Source organism: Motacilla alba, chromosome 2 (assembly GCF_015832195.1).
Source record: "Motacilla alba alba isolate MOTALB_02 chromosome 2, Motacilla_alba_V1.0_pri, whole genome shotgun sequence".
NCBI classification, from domain to species: Eukaryota; Metazoa; Chordata; class Aves; order Passeriformes; family Motacillidae; genus Motacilla; species Motacilla alba.
In genome coordinates, this window is record NC_052017.1 from 101,220,329 (window position 1) to 101,244,521 (window position 24,193).

Below are 24,193 nucleotides of genomic sequence, written 5' to 3' on the forward strand. Positions count from 1 at the left end.
AACTGGGGGCAAATTGCAGAGGCAGGTCAAGATGCAGGAAATCTGCAGCACAGTCTGGATGACGGACCCTGAAAACATCTTGTGAGATGTCTGCTTACATAATGTATTGCCATGCAAGGGTCATTTGCAAATTAAAAGCATGAAAATGCTGATGCTACTCAAAACCGTATTAGCAGAACCACAAGACAGCATGTGGCCCAATTAATCTTGTGAACTCGGCATTAACATATTACTAGATCACAATGTAGATTACACATTTATGAGCATATCAACATCCAATGCTGAGTAAAGTATGCCCTGGAGGACCTCTGAGTGTAATTTTCTTCTTCAAATAAAAACAAAGGTTTCATAGCAATGGCCAGTAGCACCTTCAGGCTCAACAAGAAATAATGTGATCATATTACTTCCAGTTGCCACAAACGGCTGCTTCAAAATTCTATCTCCAGTTTCAAATTAAGCCTATGATTAGAACTATTGAAAAAGAGAATCTATCTACAAGGAATTATTCAAGACATTTGAAATTTAACATTTACCATGTACACACAATGGTGTGTTACTGATCACTGAAGGAAAGCATACCCATATATACATATGCTATTTAAATGGTCATTACGTTCCAAATTAAATAAACAATAATGACATCCTGAATTCCATGGCTGAGTCCTGTGATTCCTAACATTGCCTGTAAGACTGGTACTGCCTAATATTACTTTCCAACTTTACTGTTGATTAGTGAAATATTGAATAGATGGGTAACTATCAAATCAAAGACTGAGAAGGAACACAATGCATGAGTCTGGGATCTTAGATCATGCTCGGTATAATCTTTGTGTAATATTCACAATATACCTCAATGCAAAGATAAAGTAACTCTTTCTTGCTCAAAAGTGATTATATCTCATTTGTTTCACTATTTTTTGAATCAAAGAACCTCTGGGCACAGCACACCTGCTTTGGGAGTGGTCACTGAAAAGCTGATGTTCAGCCTTCCAACACAGACCCACCTGACCAGTTTCCAGCTCCACAGCCACAAAAGGCCCCAAGATCTGCCCAACAAGATTCATCTGACAATGAATATGGTGAACACACCACTTGCTCTGCATGCACATCCCAGCTGTGATGCAATGGACTTACTGCAGGGCAACAACCATGCTCAGTGTTAATAGAAACCTTTAGGCAGTCCAACCAGCCGTGAGACAGATTTGCCAGTGTCAGAGAGTCTGACAAAATTTAGAGCACAGAAATTTTGTCTTGTCCTTACTCCAGTTTAGCACTAGATGACAACTGCGTATCTATGATGCTTTTTCATCTAGAACTGATAACAACTACAGATAAAACAGGAGACTTGGAAACACTTTTAGGATCCTGGCTTCTTGTGCAGATCTTGAAACTATACTGAATTGCAGCAATATAATTATTTTTGCTCTTTGTGAAATCAGTTTTAATGGAAAGGGAACATGGAAAGATGTGGGTCTGGAGCCCCATAGTATATGCTTCTTCAAATCAGCTTACATATTGCCAGCAAGGGTCTGGAGAAGACCTCAGACTCAGGATATACCCAGTCCAGAGCCATGGGGATGAAAAGATGATCTTTCCAGCACACTTTCACAAGAGCTTCCTTGAACACATACAGAGTACTCGCTGAATAACTGCAACACAACTGATAAGATTTTTCACATTTCATCTAATGAAAAAGCTCCATGTAACTCAGCTGTAAACTGATGACACAGCCTCATCATCCAATTAAAAAAGGAGAGGAAGTAAAGGTTAAAGGTACTATTTGTGAGGGATAAGCTTCAAAAATTTTTTGAAAGGTCATCTGGAAGGACAAAAAGTTGCTGAGGTTATCTCCTCCTTTATTTCTAGACATCTTAGGATGTTCTGCTTACAAAATACTTATCACAGCTGCTCCTGCCTTTTGTCAGAATGATTTACTGTGCCAGACCCCAAACACCTGTGATTGCTCTATCAAATGCATTTCTAACTATAACAGGACATTTTGCTTAGAACAGACCCAATGATTTCCATATGATGTTGTGATGTGGGGATAAGTGTCATCAGACCAGCTGTCCTCACAAGGTTCCTTTGAATTTAAATTATTTTGGAAGCCTGTATCTGCTTACCTACTGATACTTCTAATGTCCAGAATAGCCCAAACTTATCAAAGAAATGGCTACAAGTAAACCAAGAATTATAAAAAGGCTTATCATGTGTTTCACTGCTCCCCTCTAGAGGTCTGAATATACGGTAGGAATTTGTACATAGCTGGTACCTCAGATATGGGGGAGGAAAAAAACTCAGAAAAAAATTCCACATCATCTTTCTGTTAACTACAAACAAATGCCTATGCCATTTTCAGACTACATAGACAAGTAACAATAACTCTGCTGCAATCACAGCAAAGAAACAAGGCCTAATAAATAGCCATTGCTACTTTAGAGAAGTCAAGGTATTCCTCTACACAAAGCAGTTGGTGAATATTGTTTCCATCATATTGTGTCCTTGTAGTTTGTAACAGCACAGACAAAAAGCATTCTACTTCTTGCTTTCTTACTTTTTAATAGGACAGGTGTTAACTATGGCATTACCTAAGTTTATGAAACGTCATAAATTGATTTGTTTTGGATTTCTCTTCTTTTTGCTGTACATCTGCTGACATTCAACTCCATTATTAAAAATTCAGTTTCTACTTGGCTGGCATAAAAAATATGAACATATTTGATGTGAAAGTACCATTTACACAACTGATCTTCAAATAATTAACTGTTTTCCCAGCAACAGAAAAAATAATCTCTGTGAAAACACACTGCAGCTTTGCCGTATCACCAAGTGTTGTGAATATCTCCAAAGTGAGGGGTTTAGCAAACAAAAAGGACAAAGATTGAGGACTAAGTCTAGCTGAAGGATGAGAAGCAGTCACCTGACTTTAGAAATAGCCTATTAACTGCCAGCTGTATAATGAGTAAATATCAGGTGAACGTGAACTCTCTGACAATTATGGAGAGAAAAACAGTTGTGCCAAAATAAACGGGTACTACAGAACTGATATTACTGTAAGCTGCTTTTCTTAATAAGTTGTGCTGGCTGGATTTAGCTTTTCTGCAATTTACCAGGTCTCATCAGAAAGATGGTCTGTTTCTTTGCTAAAAGTTACCTACCAAATAGTTGCCTGAATGTAAGGCTTGTCTGCAGTTCTGATTTATCTCAGATCTGTTTGCATATGTGAGAGTAAACATTAGGTGCCTGAAATAGTGCAGCATCTATCTGAATGGAGCAAAAGGGAAGAATCTTCATAAGAAAGTGAGGTACAGTACTGATAGTCAAGAATTCTCTGTCCTTGGAGTCAATGCTCTTATATTTGGATGAAGATTGAGCATTGAATAAATAAACTGCACTATATGCAAGCCACATATACATGAAAAAAGAACACCTGATGGCTGAGGGACACATTCAGCTCAAGTTTTTTGTTTGATGTGAAAAATAGACTAAGATACAGAATTCTGCTTCTAGTTTAGTTTCTAATATTCTTTGTGAAACACCATTCTTTTTAAAATCTTCCACAGAATTTCTTCCTGAAATGCAGCTTTCTGTACTGCTGCATCAACTCCACTTCTGGAAGCTCATTCATCTATAACACTTTTAACCTTGTTATCACATATAACCAAGTAAAGGTAAGAAAAATGCATTTTCTGAAAATGAACATTATCTTCAACTCCAGGACCACTGAAAGGCTTAAAGTACAGTGCTCTTTCCTTTTCTTATGGCTGCAGTGTCATTTTCTTGGGAACTACTCATCCTTCTTGCTCCTTGTAAACTCATTTTACACCTGAAAATGCCACAAGATTACGGTTTTTTACCATTATTTTTCCATGTCAACGTGAAAATGCCATTTCCTTTAACATTGTTGCCAAGAATGAAAAAAGATTTTGAGGCCTGGTTCAGTATAGAGTATCAGTATTCACATGCACATTTCTGGCAGAATTTGCTGCAAAATTATGGGTTGGTTTAATGCTATGGAATAGAAAAATGGCAGCTGCTGCTGCTACAATAAAGAGTAGCAAAAATTCCAGCTGTGGATATGCTATTCCTCTTTCAGTGTAATACAAGAAGTGGTATTTCCTATGACTAAATGCAATGTGCAACTTTGGTTTGTTTCTCTCTAATCTCATGTTTTCAGCTACTTAACTTTCTTCAGGACTGAAAAAAACAGATGCTCAATGCACCACTCCCACAAACAAAAGTATCCATGGAATAATTAATGAAAGCTGTGTAATTTCTTTTTTCTGTTTGTGAATCAACCCGTAATTTCAATCTCTTCTGATTTCTGTATAAACATTTATTTTTAGCTTCAGAGATGAAAAGCTGACTGGCTTGGTAAAGAGACATTCAAAAGAAATAAGGCATAGGAAAATTTAATAGCTATTAGATATAAGCATAAAAATGCCATCTGTATATAAACTCCAAGCAGCATATAAGAAGGAAAAAAATGCAGCTGACATGTTTAAATGTCTGTATGTCTCTGGTAAATTAGCTACTGTAGGAATTTTCCAGTACTAGTAATAAAAGATATGACACTGTCTTGTAGTGGAGCTGATAGGTGGTGAAGGAAACATAACACCGTCCTGTTCCATTAGATTTGCAAAGACAGAATTTAATAACAGAATGTCTTGTTGCATTATGTTACAGACTTAACTACCAAGAGCTGCAACTTCAAATCTGGGCCATCCTGAAGGTTCTGTGGACCTCTGCCACCACCTTCTTCAAAGATTTTTATGCCATTTGTGGAAAAAGAGTAAGTTACATTATCACAGCAAACCACAACAGGTGACAGGTCTCAAGTTCCTGCTGTAGCCATCTCCACTTCAGCAATACTAGAAGGGTGACTGTCTGGCACAACGCTGTGACAAAGTGCGTGGGTATTGTGTCCAAAGAAGAGAAAGATCACAGCTACTCCTCTTCCTCTCACAGAGTACCTGTGCTGCTGTATCACCAGAAATTACAGTCCATGTGGTACCAGCTAATTATTTTTCTGGTTGAATGGCTATGTGTGGATGTTAGGCTGGAAGAGAAATTTGTCAGCAGCTGAGGCACTGTCAGATGAGGATGTCAGATGAATGCTTTTATGTCTACTGGAAGTGCTACCTCTGTCTCACAGATATTCTCCTTCACTGGTTTGTCTCCTGGGACATTTCCTAAGTTATTTCTTTTGAGGGCACATTTGTTCCTTGATGAAGCATACAGCTTCAGTGTCCCAGCTTATGGCTAAACTGAGGAAACCAGGATTTCTCATTAGTCCCAGCAGCCTGGTGCATACCCTGACTTCATCCTAACTCTCAGGTGAAACTGAGAATGATCATCACAACGTCCAGAGGGTTTGGGATCCAAATTAACCAGCATACTCAAAAAACTAGCACATACGGTGTCCATTTGTCTTGCAGTGGAGCTCCTGCAAGAAGGACTTAGTGGCCCAAGATGCGCTAGTGTTGCAGGAAAGCAGTAGAACATGAGTGGGATGATAGAACCCACTGGCTGTTACCAGTTCAGTCATTTGTCTCAAGTCTTACTTTCTGGTATCCATGCGCCGCTTCAGTTGTCTCCCATAGTAGAGACGTGGAGCTGTAATGGCCCCAACTCCTGAGACTTGTTACAAGCACACTGGAACACCCTGAGGCACCCTAGCACCAGCTTCCAAATTTTCTTCTCAAAAAGTTTTGCTGAGTTACAAAACAGCTATGTGAAGAGTTGAATTGGTCACTTTTTAAAGATCATCCATGCAGGGATACTGACCAACGCAGAAGGAGGGCGAAAGCTTGTTTGAAGATGAGGTCATAGCAGGCCATGTGCTCTTCTGCAGTGAAGTTTTACTGCTTGTTACATCATCTTAAACCCATAAAAAGCCCGCTTCAGGATGACAGAGTGAACATCACTCATACTGCATTACTTCTACAATAGTCTGTAATAATGATGTTATTAGAGAAAAACACAGGACTACATCAGCCCCCTTAACTTTGAAAGCTGTTATATGTGGATTATCAAAATGTTGGCAACTAGATGTTAGCAAGACAAAAAAAAAGTCTAGAAGTCTCTTCTTCAAAGATAGATAAAAAGCCACAGCTCAAAATCAACAAAAGGGAAAGACTCCAAGGAGGCACTTATTTACTAGATATTGGGACAAAAACCTGAGAAAGTTCATTGCACAGAGCACATGTAATGCACACTTACAGAGCTACAGATTACAGCTTGCATAGAGGGACAGAGGTATGAAATGCCCGATGCCAGTATTCTGGCACTTCGCTTCCTTCATTTCACATTCTCAAATGATTTAAAAATAGACTTGCATTACTTTCTGACATGACCAAGGTTCTTCAGTTTTGATCTACATACAACTACATTAATAATAGATTAAGGGCTGCTATCAAAGCATGATCACATGCTCCAGAAGGAAGAAACTACAAAGTACAGCTGTCGAATCACTTTCACTAGCTAAAGCAAGGGCAAACTAACTGCATCTGAACTTCTAGGACGTTTGCTGGTCTATTCAACCCCTCTTTAACATTTCATTCCTGACTTGCATGCACATGACACAAACTAGCATTCTCCTTCTTACTGACCTTGGACAGATAAGGAAAGCAAAGACTTTTTTCTGTAAAGATGACAGTATCATTGTAGGACATAATCCAATAAAACAAGCGCCTGCAGAGAGCAGGAGAAACTGTGACATTAATATTTTGTTAGCTGATACTGAAGAAGTAGGATGTGACAGGATTAGTTAGTATCTCAATTCAGTTTCTCAAGCATTACTCAAAATTGAGGGGATGGTATCACTTCAAAATGCAAAAACTTGAAGTAACCATATAACTACTTATTGTTTCCTTGCTAACTGCTGTCTTAAATATGCAAAGCAGTCTGTTTAGCCTGATTTTTAAAACAGCTCTTTTGATTTAATTTCTGATAAGCATCCCACAGCAAAACAAGCAACAATAAAAGACAGTCCTTCACTGTCTTTCTTTCTGAACTCCTTCAGAGTTCACTGTAAAGTCTGCAATGTGGACATTTCTCAACACCAAGGAGAAACCATGCACACAGAACTTTGTAAAATTGCAACAAATAGCTAAAATATGGATGGAGATGCCCTCTGTCACAGACATGATCTGCATGAATATTTACAGAGAAGCATAGAATTGTGAAGGCTTCGGAAGACCTCTAAGATCATCAAGTCCAGTGGCAAAATCCTCGAACACAGGCACTCTGGAGGGCAGTGGGATACGGGGAAGATGAAGACAGGCCAACTTAGATTTGAACTTTTGGTGACTCATCAGCAATCCTGAAACAGGACAGTGACCTTTCCTGCTGAGTTTTGTTCCTGGTTAGCTACTCCAATATATACACTTTTCTTGGCTCTCAGATGATACAAGACTATTTCCTCCAAAAGAAATTCACAAGTACCAAAATAACATCAAGTGACTCTCCATAGTGTATTACAACTTCTTGGACTACTGCAATTTCTCACCCATATTAAAAAACTTTGAAAAAGAGAACTGATTTGAGTGTAAAAGTCTAGATTGTCCCTGAGGAGACAAATACAACAGATATATTCTGAAAATCATGCCCTATAAATTAAGCCTGGATTTTCACTAGACTCTGGCAGGACACAGCAGAAGAAAAACCTATTCTCCCAAGGAAGTCTACAAAATGAAAATAAACCCAACATTAAAAAGGCAGAAACATATGACCAAAATTTTAACCTGTTGTCAATATTTTTAACCCACCAGGAAATAATGTAGTGATAGGAAACAGAAGAGATTAATTAAATTACATGGAAAACAGAACTTCTCAGATGAGAAGTTTCTCTGTTTAAACAACAAGAAGAAAATAGTGACAAACCTAACAGAATATTAAATGGAATGAGCACTAGGACCAGAGTAGGTATTTCTTGTGCTACTAAAAACCAGTGTGAGTAAAAAAAAAAAAAAAAAAAAAAAAGAAAATAGGTTTTAATATTTGCATCCTGTATTAAGGATGTGCATTCCTTTGTAAATAATTTGAATGGCAGTTAAATGCAGATTTTGTAGCTGAAAGTGAAAGATGTGATTAACCAAGAGTAGCATATTGTGGAGTGCTTGTAGTGGACAGTAACCTTTCATTTATCATTGAGGTTAACTTCCATTTCTGAGGGTCACTAACTTAATCATATTTGCTTGAGTTAATGTTGATCTTCTATAATCACAGCAAAAAAACTGTAAGTAATGCCTGTCTGAATGGAGCTAATTTAATCATATGACCTTTCCCATCTTATTTTCACCCTATGGCTATATGACTTCTTCTAACCAGACAGCAAATTACTGGACTGTAAGTGGCACAGTATGCTTAGCTAATTTATTCATACATTTCTGAAAATTATGAGATGCTAAATTAGTGCATTATGCTGTTTTACTGTTTCCATACCTGTATCAAAAGGAACCTACTATTGCAGTATCTGGGCTTTATATAATGAGATCATTTCCTTTGTCAAAAGAGTAATCCGAGTGCCGAAGAGTTCTAGCAGCAAAGCTTGGATGCTGATTATTCCTACTGTGGGAAAGGCAGCTCTGCAGCCACTGGAGTGTCAAAGCAGCTAGTGTCAGAGAAAACACTTTACACTTCCCCTGGTGCTTTTGCAAGGGCTAATCCTAAGAGAACATGTGTTTCTGCAAGTGTGTGCTGGTAACCCTGACTTAGCTGGTGATGTCTCCATCACTGATTTTCCGGTAGTAATATTCCAGCAATATATATATATATATATTCTGGGAGTGCTGTCTCCCTGTTTAGAAACACAAAGATCAAATTTTCTCAAATCCAAGTGATGGTAAAGGAAGCACGAAGCACTATGCCTCTCTGACTATCATACCTCTGAGAGCTCTGATACCACTGCTTTGCAGCAGGTATTAGCAATCAAAATGTAATTAATGTGGAGAATATGGCACCCAAGAACTTTCATCAACACTGGTAAGCAGAAACCAGACTTCTTGATTCCCATGCTCCTTCCATAACCTATTTGGAAGTTTTTTTTAAAATCAATTGCTATTACATTTTTATGTCATCAAGAAGTCTTCTGGAAAGAAGTGGACAACAGGATTTCTGAAAGAGTAATTTCAAACAATTGCAAAGCTATAGACTAAATACTGGTCTGAAAAGTTCTGTTTTGAAGTTCAGTTTAGAAGTACTAAAATTACAAAACCTTTGCAAATTGGGGGGAAATTGCAGGGCAAAGACAGACTTTCACTGAACAGCCAAGTTTTTTATCTGCTACCACATCTTCCTCACTCCTCAGTTCATTTCTCTATATTGAATGCCAGCAGTTATGGCAATATTTAGAATTCATTTAAACTCATTTTAATCAGCTATTAGCTATAGTAACAGCAATAATATTCATGGTGACTTTATTGCCTTACCAGAACTTTATCTCTCTTTGTATTTAATAGAAAAAATGTACAACTGGGCCATGGATAATTTTCAGAAGTCAGTATGTAGGACAAAAGAAATGTCCCTTATGAAATATAATCTACATTCTATCCATGTATGCCTTGCAGCATCACATATTTATATGAAACACACTAAACCAGCTAATTTATTACAAAACACAAGACAGTGATTTATTGGTCCTTTGTCACACTGCGAGAAAATCTAGAGTCTCTTGAATTTTAGTCACACAGAGTTAGGTTTTGCAACACCCTAGCAATTCTGTCCAGTTGAATGTGGCACCTGATTCCATGCAGAACACAACCCTCTAATCATCAGGCACAGAGAAGATGGATCCCTATTCTTTAACCTTCAATTAGCACTTAGCTACATCATGCATGCAGAGGGCAAGACTAGCCATAAATGCTTCCAGGGGCACTGTACCCTTACTGGTAACCTCTGCACATAGAAAATATGTATTTCACTCAGAACCAGCAAGTGGAAAAATATGTAGAAGAGAGGGTTGGACAGCATATAATTAAACTTGCTTTGCAGATTAGGTGAGCGATCAAAGTAGAAGCCATCGCTCTCTGTCTGCAAAGCACCTCCCAAGGCTGCTGCAGCAGAACCACAGAGCTTTGCAACACCAGGTAGGCACAGGCTGCACGTGACCAGTGAAAAACTGGCTTTGTGTTCTGGCAGGGCTGAGACATCCAAATACAGGACCAGATTCTGCACAGTGCTGAAGTCAATGGGAACTGAGGGTATTCAGCACTTAAAGGAATTCACACAGCAGGCTATCAGAATGGGTCTTGTTTTAGCTATTTTAGGCAATCAAATTTAAGTGGTTATGCTGAGTTTGTTTTATTCATTTGATGTTGGCTTTATCATTCCAGGATTTAAATGCAGTGAAACTTTCCACTGTCTAGTCAAATTACCAGATATAATATATTATATTTTCTTCAAGGATATGATTTCAGGGAGCATGCTGGTTTCATTACAATATACAGTGGGGGAAAACACATATTTGTAATCTTAAAAATCTCATCTAATACAAAGCAATCACACCCAAACAACTAAAGCAGTATGCTTTACTGAACCTTTCAGTGTTTTTTCCATGTGTATGTCAGCATATAAAACTGAATAAATCACCATGGACTCACATTAACTCAAGTTCTGAGTGTTTTCTGTGAACAATACTTTCTACTTCTAGACTCCATGTCACTAAAAAGTCAACTAACAGTGATGCTTAGAAATTAATTTATTTCAGGTATGCTGTAAGAACCATGATCAGCCATAAATCCTTTTGCCCTATTTGCAGTTGCTGAATTTGCCTTAATTATACTGTTGCCTAATTATGAAGCTCAGTCTAGAGGGGAAATCGCAAGAAGCAATGATGCAGAAAGCAGAGGACAGTTTATTCCACTTCATGGATTTACAACTTTCTGCTACCACAAACCATTTGGAACAGACTCTATTTGTGAGGTCATTAAGATGTAAACAGTGTCACACTGAAGACGCATGGCAATGACCTACCATGCTAATGAAAAGTGATATTGAGTTTGCTAATTCAGATAAGGGTACACAGATTGCCTTTTCTCTAATGTGCAAGGGCCTGTCACAGAAACAAATGCATGGTCCTTGTTGCAATTAATTTGATTCTTGTTCTTTTAAAGCTTTACTTGTAGATTTAATTAAAGCTTTCATGCAGCACACGCTTTCAGGAAGTATCTATGTTTAATGGATTTTTCTCCTAAATTAAAGAAACGAGTGAAGGTTAAGATTCAAAGAAGAACAAGAGAGCATAAAATGAAAAGCTGTGCTTAGTACAGTAAGCATTACCTATTTTTACATAAGCAAATATGTGGTATTTATATACATTTTTAAAATTGGTGTTATATTGCAACTTTCATGGTGAAATAATTTTCAGTTGCTTAAGATAGTTTTAAAAATTTTTGAATAGAAAATATTTCATGGTATGTTTCAACCTGGAGGTGACTATTTTAAAAGCCTAAATCAGTTTTTAGATAAGAAAAAAATAAACAAATAAAAACAGTGTACAGTTTTCCCAGGCAAGTAAAGAAACAATCCCCAATGCAAAAATCCCCAGAGAAAATGCAGAGTACAGAGAATGAAAATAAGGCAATAAATAAATAAATAAATAAATATTTTTCAGGGCATGACAGACATTATAGTATCTGGGGCAGGGGTAAAGGAAAAGAGGATAAAGAATAGGAGTAGTAAGTGAAAGAAGAGAGTAAGAACAAGTAAGAGTAAGTAAGAGTAAGTAAGAAGAGAAACAGACAAAAACGTAAATGGCCAGGAGAACAAGGAGACAGGCTTAGGAGCTGGGCACATCAGTGCTGAAAAAGAAGTTGAAAGGGATAAAAAAATGGTAGGATTTAAGGAGTAAGTTAGGTATAATACTTTTTGGACAGAGGTCTGGACACGACACTTCCATGAACACTCAGTATTACTACCTCAGAATAGGTTTATGGTGCTTTGGATTCCATCAAAAATTGAAACTGCATTTACCTTTTAACAAAAAAAATATGCTCTCTGTTCTTGCTGGGAGCATGTATTAGGACTCAATATGCAACCATCTGGTCTCTAATTTATTTTTTTAGAGCACAGAGTAGGTAATCCTTTTGGTTTACTAGCACTCTTATAGGTTTCTCTTATTTTGTCAGTTTAAATTATCTTATATAAGCTTAATCATATTAAAGTGCAGACATGGCTCCTCCCCATGTGAGTAAGCAGAAAGGAAAGTCCTTCTGCCAGTAACACCTGGATATTACAGCTAAGGAACAGAGCTGTAATCTACCGTGTATCATAAACACGACAATCTGACCTGAATAAGACAGTAAATACAAAGCATTCAGTATTTCATCTGCTTTCGAAAAGACACTCTAAGCCATGAACTTAGTTGATCTGAAGTGACCTTTCCACTTACAATTTCCAAATAGGAAATGGCAAAATACAAGCCTTTATACCTAAAATGTAAGCAAAAACTACGTAGCTGCAGCAATTATTGTAAAGTGCATTATTATACTCAATAAGAACGTGTTGATGAAATCCATATCTGAAGATTTTATTTTGGGCTACTGATGTCAGCACAGCAGGAAAGAACACTATCACTTTGAAATAGCAGGTGCAGAGTGGCATAACTGCTCTGAAACAGCTTATTCTCTCATTCCTGTTCAACTGTGAAATGCACAGGTTGGCAAATGTTTTCCTTTGCCTTTCCTTCAGACAAGACACATGTCTCTGGTAGCTCCAACTTCTGTTTTCATGATCAGAGGAATCAGGGAATGGGAATGAAGGAGAGAAGCTACCTCCCTCTGCAGGTGAACTGAGTATAATCAAGACACCCCCACACATTTGGTTCAAGATCTCACCGAGAGATCTCAGTTCAAACAGCCCTGAGCTTCAGCCACTAAAAAGAAAAATAAATGTGCGTCTTTATGTTCACCAACTCAGTACTCACAGGAGCAGAAATTTCACAGCGCAAACCCTACAACACTCAGCTCTGCTTGAACTACTGCTTCTTTTTATTTGGATCACTGTGTCTGGTTGGCACAGGAACTGACAGAATTATGCAAAACTTGCTTGACAGTCCTATAGATTTCTCTCTGTAGCATACACTAAATGTTACAGTCTAATAATAATAGCAGTAATAACAAATCCTTTCTTGCACATTTGTAAATGAAATAGAGTCATGATGCTAACATATTATGGTAAGTCTCATAAAAGATACATTCTTTTGCAACAGGTTGTCTGGGGCTGAAGAAATGCCTGGCAGGCTTTGCTAGATATGTAAGCATACAGCACAGTCCATTCCTCTGGTTTTCTTGCTTGATTAGCTTTTGTGATGTTCAGTTTCAAAATTGATGCAACCCAGCTACACTTTGTAAGTGCAATATTGCCCTGAAATTAGGAAGGACCCCAGTCAGACAGAATCCTTGCACAGACTCTCAAGTGGAAACAGAAGGTAAGAGTCATCAGGAGTAGCAGAAGAAAGCACCTAAGATATGGCTCCTAAATTTGGAAATGAATAATAATTTTGGTGATCTAGACATCACCAAAATGTGATCTAGAAAGCAAACAGCCACTGTTCTTCCCTTTGGGGACCTGTCAGTCTACTTTTCAAAGGAGCTCAAGGTGTACTTCAGGTAAGAAAGGAAATGTAAAGGAGAAGTAGGAAAAGAAGCCAAGACTAGAACATTTTCCTTGTGAAATTAACACTCAAGAGTGATAGATGCTGCCTTGAGGTGGATCATTATTAACCTGGCCATAACCCCTGCAGATAGGCTCACGAAATATATTTCAGGTGAAGCATCTCCCAGTGGATTCAGAGACAGAGAACAGATTTCAGGTAACAAGCTCAATCAAAAAAAACATCACTCAGTAGAAGCTATCACAATAATAATGACTACAACACCTCAGTGCCCTGTGCTGGCATCACTCAACAGACATTAACATCTTGTTGCAGCTGTTCTTATCTGCACCACAGAAGTGACTAAGCCTGTGGCTTACTGGAGCTATGAAGTCCTAGGGTTAGATTCACTGTATGATTTCTTCTACCCATTTTTCTTTAAGCATTTTTCTTCTGCTTGTCCTCCTTGAGACCAGGAGAAATACAATGCATCCTTCACCTTATTCCCTGTAGTCCCATCTTTTGCAGACATATTCTGTCAATCAGTTCAATATTTCATAATGCCATTTTGAAAACTAACACTTCAATCTTTTAGAAAAAATACAGGCCAACATAAATTATGAACTGAGTTTTAGTCTTAATACGCAGCATAAATTCTCTACTTCCCGTTAACACATTTACAATCACATAAAGTCTAATGGCAGATTTGGCTTTTAGAGAAACTAAGATTCCAACACCATTACTCCCTTGTAAAATAAATACTAAAATATGAAACTCATCTTCCTATTTGTGTATTTAAAATGGAGGTATTTAAATTCATTTTTGAGCTATCTGTGTATACAGAAATGCAATTTCACAGTAAAAGCCATATAAACAACACCTTTTTTTCCTGAGGGAAAAGTCTGAAACAAAGTGAATGAAAATTATGCACTTTATACTTTGAAAGTATAATGTCTTTGAAAGTATGATTCAACAATGATGGTTGATAATGGCAAAATCTCAGTGCCTAGAATGACTGCTGTTGACAGCAAGCATGATTGATTTGGGAATCAAATTTTTAAGAAAACTAAAACCCAATGTCAACAGGCTAATTGAAAATTTATTCCATACATGGTTTTATAGAGAAGACAGGCTGCCCTGGTAACAGTACCTCAACAAGAGTCACAACACAACTTCTCAAATACAATGGTAATATAATACAACTTCTTACATACACATAGCTGTCACTATCATCTCTTTCTCTCCCAAGAACATGTATTGTGTCTCAGTGTTATATACAAAAAGGGCTTTCAGGCTTATCCTACAGAGTATATGGATTCCACAATTTCTAAATGCAATCTCAGTATTCAAATCCCATACATTAGTTTAGAAAACAACACAATGCTTTTACTAGCATGGAAAGAATAAAGACATCTCTAGGCTGCATAAGTATTTATTTTCTACAGTTACATTGTTTCCCTCACTAAATGTCTGGCACCTTCACCAAATAAGTCCCCTCTAAGGACAGAAAAATCTCCAAACCTCAGCTCATCTGCGAATTTATTGCTTGACACTAATGGAGCACAGAGAATAATTTGTGTTGTGGTTTAGGAATGGCATTCTCCAATTTAGTGTTCCCAATGAAACCACTCCAATTCAAAGAGACACTCCTTCATTCCCAGTTCCCCTCTCTCTCCCCCTGTGGTGGGCAGGAGAACAGAATTGGAGGCACAAAAGCTAAAGTTTGAGATAAGAACAATTTACTGGAAACAGCAATGAGATAAGAAAACAAACAGTAACAGCAACAATATTAATGACAGAGGGTACAAGAAGGAGGAAACAGAGACATGCCCCTGAAATTATTGGCTGCTCCCTCACACACTTCAAAAAGAAAAAATAAAAATTCGAAGAAATAATTACTTACAGTGTATTAAGGATTATTTACATTTTTTCTACAGAGAAATGGGAATGTAAGCCTTGGCTATAAAGCAATATAATCACATCCAAAAGAACCAGAAGATACAAGGAATCAGTGTAAGAAATAATGATTTTAGATAGATTTAAAAAAAAAGTAATGTATTTTAATTAAAAATAAAATCCCAATTCTGACCCTGCTTGCTATCTATACATAAAAGCTAGATATTACATATCTGTACACAAAGCATAGAGCACATAGCACAGAAATGTATTTTTTAGTAATGGTTTGGTAGAACAGCCTCCTTTCCTTATTTTGGACACTAAACACTATCTGAAGGTTTCAGCGAGTTGGCATTGTAGACTTTGCAACATGCAACAAAACTCCTGGGATATCCCCGTATCATTTAAGTCTAGCTTACAAGACAATTACAGAAATCCATGGTTATTTTTGGTTACAGGATTCTATGATACAAGGCTATATTTAAAGATGCAGAAGAGATCACAGATGTAGTCTAACAGATCGAACAGTTAAACACATTTGTGTTTTTCTGTTCTATCTCACCTCCACCTACAAGATGCAAACATGATCTTGTTTCTGGTTCCAGGAGCAGCTACAGTTGAGAAAACAGGACTGTTTCTAACCTCTTTCACTATTTTTGAATTACTACAAAATTTTTAAATGTGAAGACTGCAGATTCTCTGGAATTATCCAGTAATCACCATTAAGAGTTTTGACACTACCAATTTTTTGGAAACGTTATTACTTTAATTATTAGGATCATTTTGCAAATCTAACCTTGTGCTTTCTGCTCTAGGTACTAGGTCAATGGCAGTGGGACAGAGCAAACAAGCTAGAAATGAAGTCTTTATACCGAGATACAGAAGCCAACACTGAGTATCTGCTGGTGAAGCAGGAGAACTAAACTGAGAACAGACTGCCAGGCTCCTGAGCTCAAGCTACATACACAAGAAAAGCATACTTCAACTGGGCCCCAACCTATCAAATTCTCATGAAAAACAGGATATGTTTTCATACACATTTATATGAAAAAGCTCAATGTTTGTGGAATTAGCTTTCTTGCAGGAGGAATTTTGTCCCCTGTGTCATACACCAAATACCAGGCAACAGGGCCTCTAGTCCTATACAGTCTATTACATTAATGTTTTAATATAGTATTAGGCTTTGGGATTGAGATTTCCATACAGACGATGCACCTGTGATGCACTTCTGTTCTAGGGCACCTAACTAGATTATTACTGCTGGGACACACAGCAGCAGATTCCACACTATTAAGATCTTAACATGATTAGCATTGTATAAGAATATTGGGTAATAATTGTCTCCTATTTCCCTACTTCACCTTTCACAAGCTGAAATGACATGTGAAAAGGCACAAAAATATAATAACATTATACACCTAACTGCTGTGCAGCACTGTTGTTGCATAAGTACTTAATTTCACCCATAATCATAACATATCATTTTTATATCAAGCTCAAACTGAGGAACAGCATCAAAAGCTGCCTTCACAACTTTGCATTTTAATTTGGTGTACATCCTACTCATAGCAATATAATGAAATCTTTTATGGAAAGGAACTTTAAAAAGCTACAGTCTGTAGCTATCTGCCCAAGAATCTGGGGTGAATTGAACTGGCCAAACTATCAGGCAACAGTGTCTGGAGTAAATTCCTATGATCCAAGCACTCAGTTTGTTTTTCTGATGCTTTAATTTTCATGAAATGTAGTTGTTAGCTCTTGACAAATGATTAATGAGCTCCAAAGGCAGAATCTTTATAAAAATTAAAATCTCAAATACAAAAAGCCAATGGTCAGCTCGTTGTCACCTCAGCAACAGGCTTGCCTAACCATAATTACACAACAAAATACTAATGCACTTTTCCTTCTTCAGCCCATGGCACAGGGGTTTTGCCCGTCAGAAAATGTGTCAGGAGAAAGCAGTCGTGCCAGTGCCAGCTGCCGTGCTGAGAACATCACTCATTGCCAATGTAACAAATGACACCATCTCCATTCTTCTTTTTTCCCACCTGGAATCAACTACCAAGCCAAAAGACCTGCTGCAGAGTTAATGAGCACTATGAAATTTGCTCTAATCTTAAGAACAAAAGAAGTCACAGAGGACTGACTATGTCCAGACCAAAAAAAAAAAAAAAAAAAAAAAAAAAAAAATCTGCTGGCTGACTGAGGCGAAAGGTAAAAAATGCACCAGATGTCAGGAATGCAAGAGTGGGTGGGAGGAAAGACTGGCAGAGGTACTTAGGCCCATTAAAAAGAATTCTCAATAGCAGTACTCAACTCTTTTTTCTGTAATATCTATTGACTGGCTAACTAGTAAACACAAGATAAAATAGAAATAATTCTCTGCCAAATATGCACAGCTGTAGGTCCACCTCTGATGATTCATCAGCAGCTCTAGGCATCTGCCAATTTTTTCTTTTTAAATTTTAATTTAGGATGGATCTAGAAGTGGCAGAGATTGCAGTCTGCTAGGGAAAAGGAGCCCACAGCACACAAGGAAAGCAGCACACAAGACAATAGTAACTATTTCAGTGCATAGATGCTCACTTGGATGTTACAGCTTGCATTTACAATGACTAATCAGTAAATTTGAATATGATACTCAGTATAGAAGTGGTAAATTAGCAATGGCAGAGTACTTGAAATTATGTTTCTCAAAATATAGAACATTTTATAATCCATACCAACTTCCTCAGCTAAAAATAAAACTGTAATGAATCCTGCATTCATCTAAGATTTCCACCAATTTCAGTCAAATTGTGTGATGCGTAAACAGGTGGGGAATTTGGTCCAAAATATTTCCTCCTACTGACAGCCAATCTTGACTGCACTTTTCAGGGCTCTTACTTCCCTTCTTTTGCCGGATGGGGAACAAAACGCTGCGAGGTCAAAATCCCACAATTTCTTTTGGAAGAGTTAATCAACCCAATCTACAAAGTTACTGAATTTGTATCACACTTACAAAAAGATCTTTTCTTGAATTCACTAGGAGAGTACTTCAAATAATCCTGACATGCCCTATTCCACCCACTATTAACAGTCTCTATGATTGCAAAACTAAGGACAAAAGCTGTTTCTAAAACCCAAAGAAACCATTTCAATTCAGGCATTTTCCTTTGTCCATGGAAAAAGAGAGGAAAAAACCATAATCCAATTTATCTACATAATGAAACAGTGTTTCATTTAATGTTCCATTTGTTTCAATTTTGTTTTTGATTTAGCCTTGAGACATGAATCATATTAAAATATAAATTTAAATATATTTACTCATTAAGGCAAGACCATGCTACATGGCTTACTGTATTATATTCTTTTGACATTTTGAAGAACTACATTTAAACAGTCCCAAACTGAATTTATTTTTTTAAGGTATATTTAATGGAAAATATGTTTTTTCTTCTCAGGAACAGAAACAAATTTGGAATACTGTATCTGTGGAAGAGCAAATTTTTTCAGATCTTCATATTCATATAATGCTTTAAACAACAGTTTAAAAAAAGCACTATACATAAAGTGTCAAATAAGGTAATATGAAATCTGAATTACCAACCACATGAGCAGTTTCCATATATTGTGAAGTCTTAGAGAATTTCAGTTTTGAGGTTTAAATTTTAGTTGCTTTAATTAATTTGAAGAATGGTTCTGCTTGGTTTCTTGAAGACCAAGTGTTCAAGATAGAAAACATTTAATAAATTTCCATAAATTCTATAAATGAATGCTTGATGCTTTTTCAAAATATGAACTGAAAAAAATGTATTGAAAATTTTGAAGAGCAACTAGAGGGAACATAATAACTTTATATTGCATTTAAATAAAAGTTATTTAATACATTACTGAAATGTGCTCCCTTCAAGAATATGCTGCCATTATATGTACTTAAAAACTGGTACTAAAATTTATCTAATGCAAGTAACACCCCAACTTCTGTAACTGTGTAAAAAGTATCTCATAGGTTCCTGAGGCTTTTAAATCTGAGGTTTAAAGAAAACAGGTAACTGCTGGACAGCTGATTTTTGCTGCTGGCCAACAGGATTACACAAGATTAAATGCATCTCATCTTGCAACTAAGCAAGACCCCTAGTATTCTGCCAATCTATTATGTACTCCTTGTACCTGGAAAGCAAGAAAAAGTGAATGGCCTCAGAAAGGGATTTTCTAAATTCACAGAAGAGCCCTTCTCATTCATCACCTGCTGACAACAGGGAATGAAGCGAGGCTTTGGGTAAATAAAGAAGCATATAATGGTATTACTAAGGACTGTATCAAAACAAAAAAATTGTTAGTTATTGAAAGTTATGCTTATCTTGCCCTCATTTTTTAGTGCACTCCCCTCCAAAATTCACTTCAGAAATGGTAAGTTATGATGTTCATGCATGATCAATTATTCATAAAAAAGTAGTAATATGTACACAGCAACAAATGGAAATGCTTGTATATGTCTAACAAATGCTGAAACTTCAACAGTACAAATAAGAAAGAAACTACTAAATAAATTCTAAAAATAGTTATTTAGGCATGAAAATTTCTCATTGACATGGCAGTGATATTTATACCTACTACTTCTCAATTAAGAAAATTCTTCATATAATGTTATTCAAAGGACTCTAATGCACAGTATGAGACATAAGAAACTCTTAAAAAGCTAAATATTTCATTACATTATTGACCATGTTGTTTTCATCTTGGTGAAACTTTTACAAAGTATGTTTTTATAAAGGAACTTTCAGTATTAGCATTCACTACTCAGGCATGGAACAACATGGCAGATAGTGTGTCTCTGATGACAAAGAAGTTACTTACAGGTAATAAGTGTAGGAGTGATAGCTTCTTCTGCCATGATGGTGGAAGGATTAGGCAGTGGTGGAAAAGATGAAATGGAAGGAAAGAAAAGTCAAATATTAATGTATGAAAAATCAAGATGAATCTGAGACCTGAACTGGTGACACAAATGAAAGCTGGCAAGAATGTATATCTGGGCATATCATGCAATGTTTCTGGAATAGACAGGTGACATAACCAATCTCCATAACACTTTGAGCAGTACAATATATAATGCATCTCCAACTGTTAAATCAAACCACCTTAAGGTACACCTACTAAGTAATGTTACATATTTAATGTCTGTTCACATCTGCATACACTACACACACAAATATTCCCAATTAAAGTGCTAAATCACTTCTGATTACACCTCAGCTGCATTAGGAATAAGGAAATTCTAGCATGGTGTTAGAAGCTTAGGGATAAAGAATTTCAGAATACACTTTAAGTAGCTCCTCTTCTGTCATAGCACTGTAGAATCTTAGCCTATCCCTTTTTTTACTTACGGCAGTCAGTTCTGCCTTTGAAAGGACTTACTTCCAGACTGGGGAAAATCCATTGCCACAGCTCTTTTAATGTGTCAGCTTTTAAATAACCTCCTAAATTCAGAAGGAAAAGATACTTACTGTCATGCAAATAAAAAAATCTATCCTTGCGGGCTAAAATTGTATTGGTGGTATTTCCCCATGTGGGAGAGATAAAAATAAGAACTGGTCCTGTATCCATGTTATTCCTGCCCACGTGAATGCCACAAATGACAACTTGGGAGACCTAGCACCACCCGCTTGACAAATACGGGCTCTGTCAGCCTTGCATAACCTCTTGCACAGCCAGATACTCCACCTCGACATGCTCTGTGTGAGCACATAGTACAGAAGCCCTCCAGCTTTGCTCTTCTGCTTTACATCCTTCCCTCCCTCCCTCAGTTATGAGCCCACTACCAGGAGGACTGCAACCCTCCAGAAAGGGCAAGTTTCAACCCAAATGAATTCCATATATTGACTGCAATTAAAAAAAGGCTGGAGATCTTAAAACATCTCTGAGCATCATGTCAACTAGCATTCACATGTTGGTAAGATAAAAGACTCAAAGGAACCATGTAGGCATGTGTAATTTTTACAGCACATGCATACAGCCCTTTGACTACAGAGGAAACATGTAAACAGGCCTTGCAAAGGACTATAACTAATGTTAACTTGCCTCTGGCTACATGCTTCAGGCATCCCTTTGAAAACTAGGCTTTCATCAAATTTTCTCTCTCATCTTCTTTGTGTGAAGATGTCGTTAGAAATATTTCCCAGTTTTTATTCCCATTTCTCTGATGCAAACAGCATTGTTCAAACACAAGACACTACACACTGCATATTTAATCACATGGCACATCTGGAAAATATATACCTGCTAAAGTTGAGTTTTAGAAGATAATTAAGAATAGAGTAAGGGGCAAGTTGCAAAGCAGTTGTAAGCCTCTTTGCATTCCATAGGGAGCACGGGATCAGGTCCTATCAAAGCACTAACCTGCACTATAAGTAAGTGGTTGTTTTCTATTTCAGTCATAATTATATTTCCCCCTACTTTTCTTTTCAGAATTACTCATTCTTTCACTTTGATTTAGAATCTCATGAAAGCGCCAACCCTGTTTCTTGCCATATGTTGCCATGAGAAAGATTTAATGTAATTAGTACAAATGTTCTCATACTTCTAAAAGATGTATAATAATTTGAGAAACAACAATAAATACAATTAATCAGTGAAGCACTGCTGTACACATATGCAGAATTCTGCCAAATATGTTACAGAGATAAATTATTCCTTATGAAAAAAATGCTGAAAATACAGGAACTTTATTGTGTGTAAATGTCCCATTTGAGCATTTGTGTAACATGAGAAAAATTGGAAGTCTCAAGCTCCAGCTATTTTTATATTGCTACAGTTGTGAGATTTTCCATTTAAAAGTCCTTGAAAAAGAGCACCAAGGTTTTGACTCTCAAGAATACCATACACGGAAACAGGTAAAAAGAATATGTTAAAATCCTGCAGGAAGTTTTATACTTGCAAGTTTTATACAAGCATTTCAGGCCACATGCTAAAACACCATCCGTAACTGAATGGATTTAGCTTTTTTTGGAAATATGGACAAGCTCCATTTTTCCTCCTACATAATGAATATCAACTGAAGTTTCTGTCTATGTATGAAAAGTCTTCTTCTGTTAAAAAAGACTGATGCAAAGATTTTGGCCAACTTAGGCCAAATTTTCTTATGAGCATAGGTCTTCAATCATTTCCCAGCAGTGAGGTTATTTTATGTCAATAAACTTTTTCTGCATATAGTGACAATATTATGCACTTTTAACTCTTTTAGGACTGAATACATAAATTAGTTTCATGAATACCATTTGAAGAATAAGGCCCCACTATAAAATTTACCAAAACCAGCACAGGAGGCAGGCTGCAAAAGAAATGACCCATCAGAATGGAAACTTTTGGAACTGTTTCATTACCTCAGTGTTTTCTTCCATCATCTCTCATTTATAGTTGGCCTACAGGGAAAAGAACGGATCAGGGAGAGGAGGCTAGAATTTTCCTTCAGCCTTATTATCTTCAGTTTCTATCCTAAGCATTTGAAATTGTTGGCAAAGGTGTATGTATAACTGAACAGCCTGCTTTGCTATCAGGGAATGGGAACAATGCATTCCCAGCCCAGCTCCACTGAGTGCAAAATCCTTCCTTATCCACTGCCAAGAATCTAGGTCTCTGACTTAAACAGATGCTACAATTACATACATTAGAAACTCATGGAAGGCTCAGGCACAGAGACAGATGAAAACAGAAACTAAACCCAGGCAAAATAAAATAGCCTTTTTATGATCAGAAAAACTCCATTCTACAATTGAATCAGAAGCCAATGGAATAAAATTTTAATAACTGCTTCCTTACTGCACTTCCACTGCAGCAACAAAATGACACCCCAATGGAAACAACTACCCCAAAGACATATAAAGGGCTTTTAAGCAAATGTTGGACCAGTAACTTACCAACTTAGGCAAATTTTAAAGTTTAACTTAAATAGAATATAAAGAAAAAAAAAAGGAAATGAGAAAACAAAGCAGTAAGGGTCTAATTTATGCAAGTTTTGATTTAATTGCTTTTTATTGCTTTTCCAAATGTTGTAGCAACTGTACTCTCATTTTCACTACTCCACTTTAAGTTGACCAAAAGATGAAGTTACTTAGTGCATTCCTTATTTTTAATGTTTTTATAAAATCTTATGCAAGTACATCAAAGACTGCGTCTTGCCCAAGATTCACCATTCAGGATCAGATTCAAAATCCACTTTATTGTGGATCACTTTTTGGGAAACACATGTATTGTTTTCATCTAACTTTGTGTTAATTCTTATGTGAGAGATACAGAGCATATCTGAGGAGAGGAAAGCCTATTGGCACTATTCTAACTTCACAGAGAAGAATCATCTCATTGATATGACCATACTGATGTTAGGAACAGCTTGCAGGTTCCTAGACTATATTACACAACATCTTTATGCAGGAATGCTAATGGATAAAGAAAAGACAGAACAGAATGGATAAAGAACTATGAACAACCTAGTGGAGAGATAAAGAGGAAAGCACTAACAGACCTCCCCTGCCTCATGCGCCAAGTTTACAAATTTTCTTTTACTTCAGCCATTCAGAAAATTTTCTTTTACTTCAGCCTACAGAAAATGCTTCAGCAACCATGACGTTTCTACCCTCACTAGTGACTCCCAACCATGCACTGAATTGCTAGGCCACCTAACCTCTCTGGTTCATGATACAATTGCTTCAGAAGACAATTATATAG

General features: G+C 36.9%; 1 protein-coding gene across 11 annotated transcripts in view; it reads right to left on the minus strand.

Moving 5' to 3' along the window:
* PTPRM (protein tyrosine phosphatase receptor type M) overlaps positions 1-24,193 on the minus strand; it is a 442,907-nt gene that overhangs the window by 123,960 nt on the left and 294,754 nt on the right. For 5 of the 11 annotated variants that reach the window (XM_038129430.1, XM_038129425.1, XM_038129423.1 and 2 more), the window contains one exon: positions 20,330-20,359. The exons of the other annotated variants lie outside the window; for them this stretch is intronic. In XM_038129430.1, coding sequence (XP_037985358.1) covers positions 20,330-20,359 — 30 coding nt within the window. The remainder of the gene's footprint in view (positions 1-20,329; positions 20,360-24,193) is intronic. 11 annotated transcript variants of the gene reach the window in all.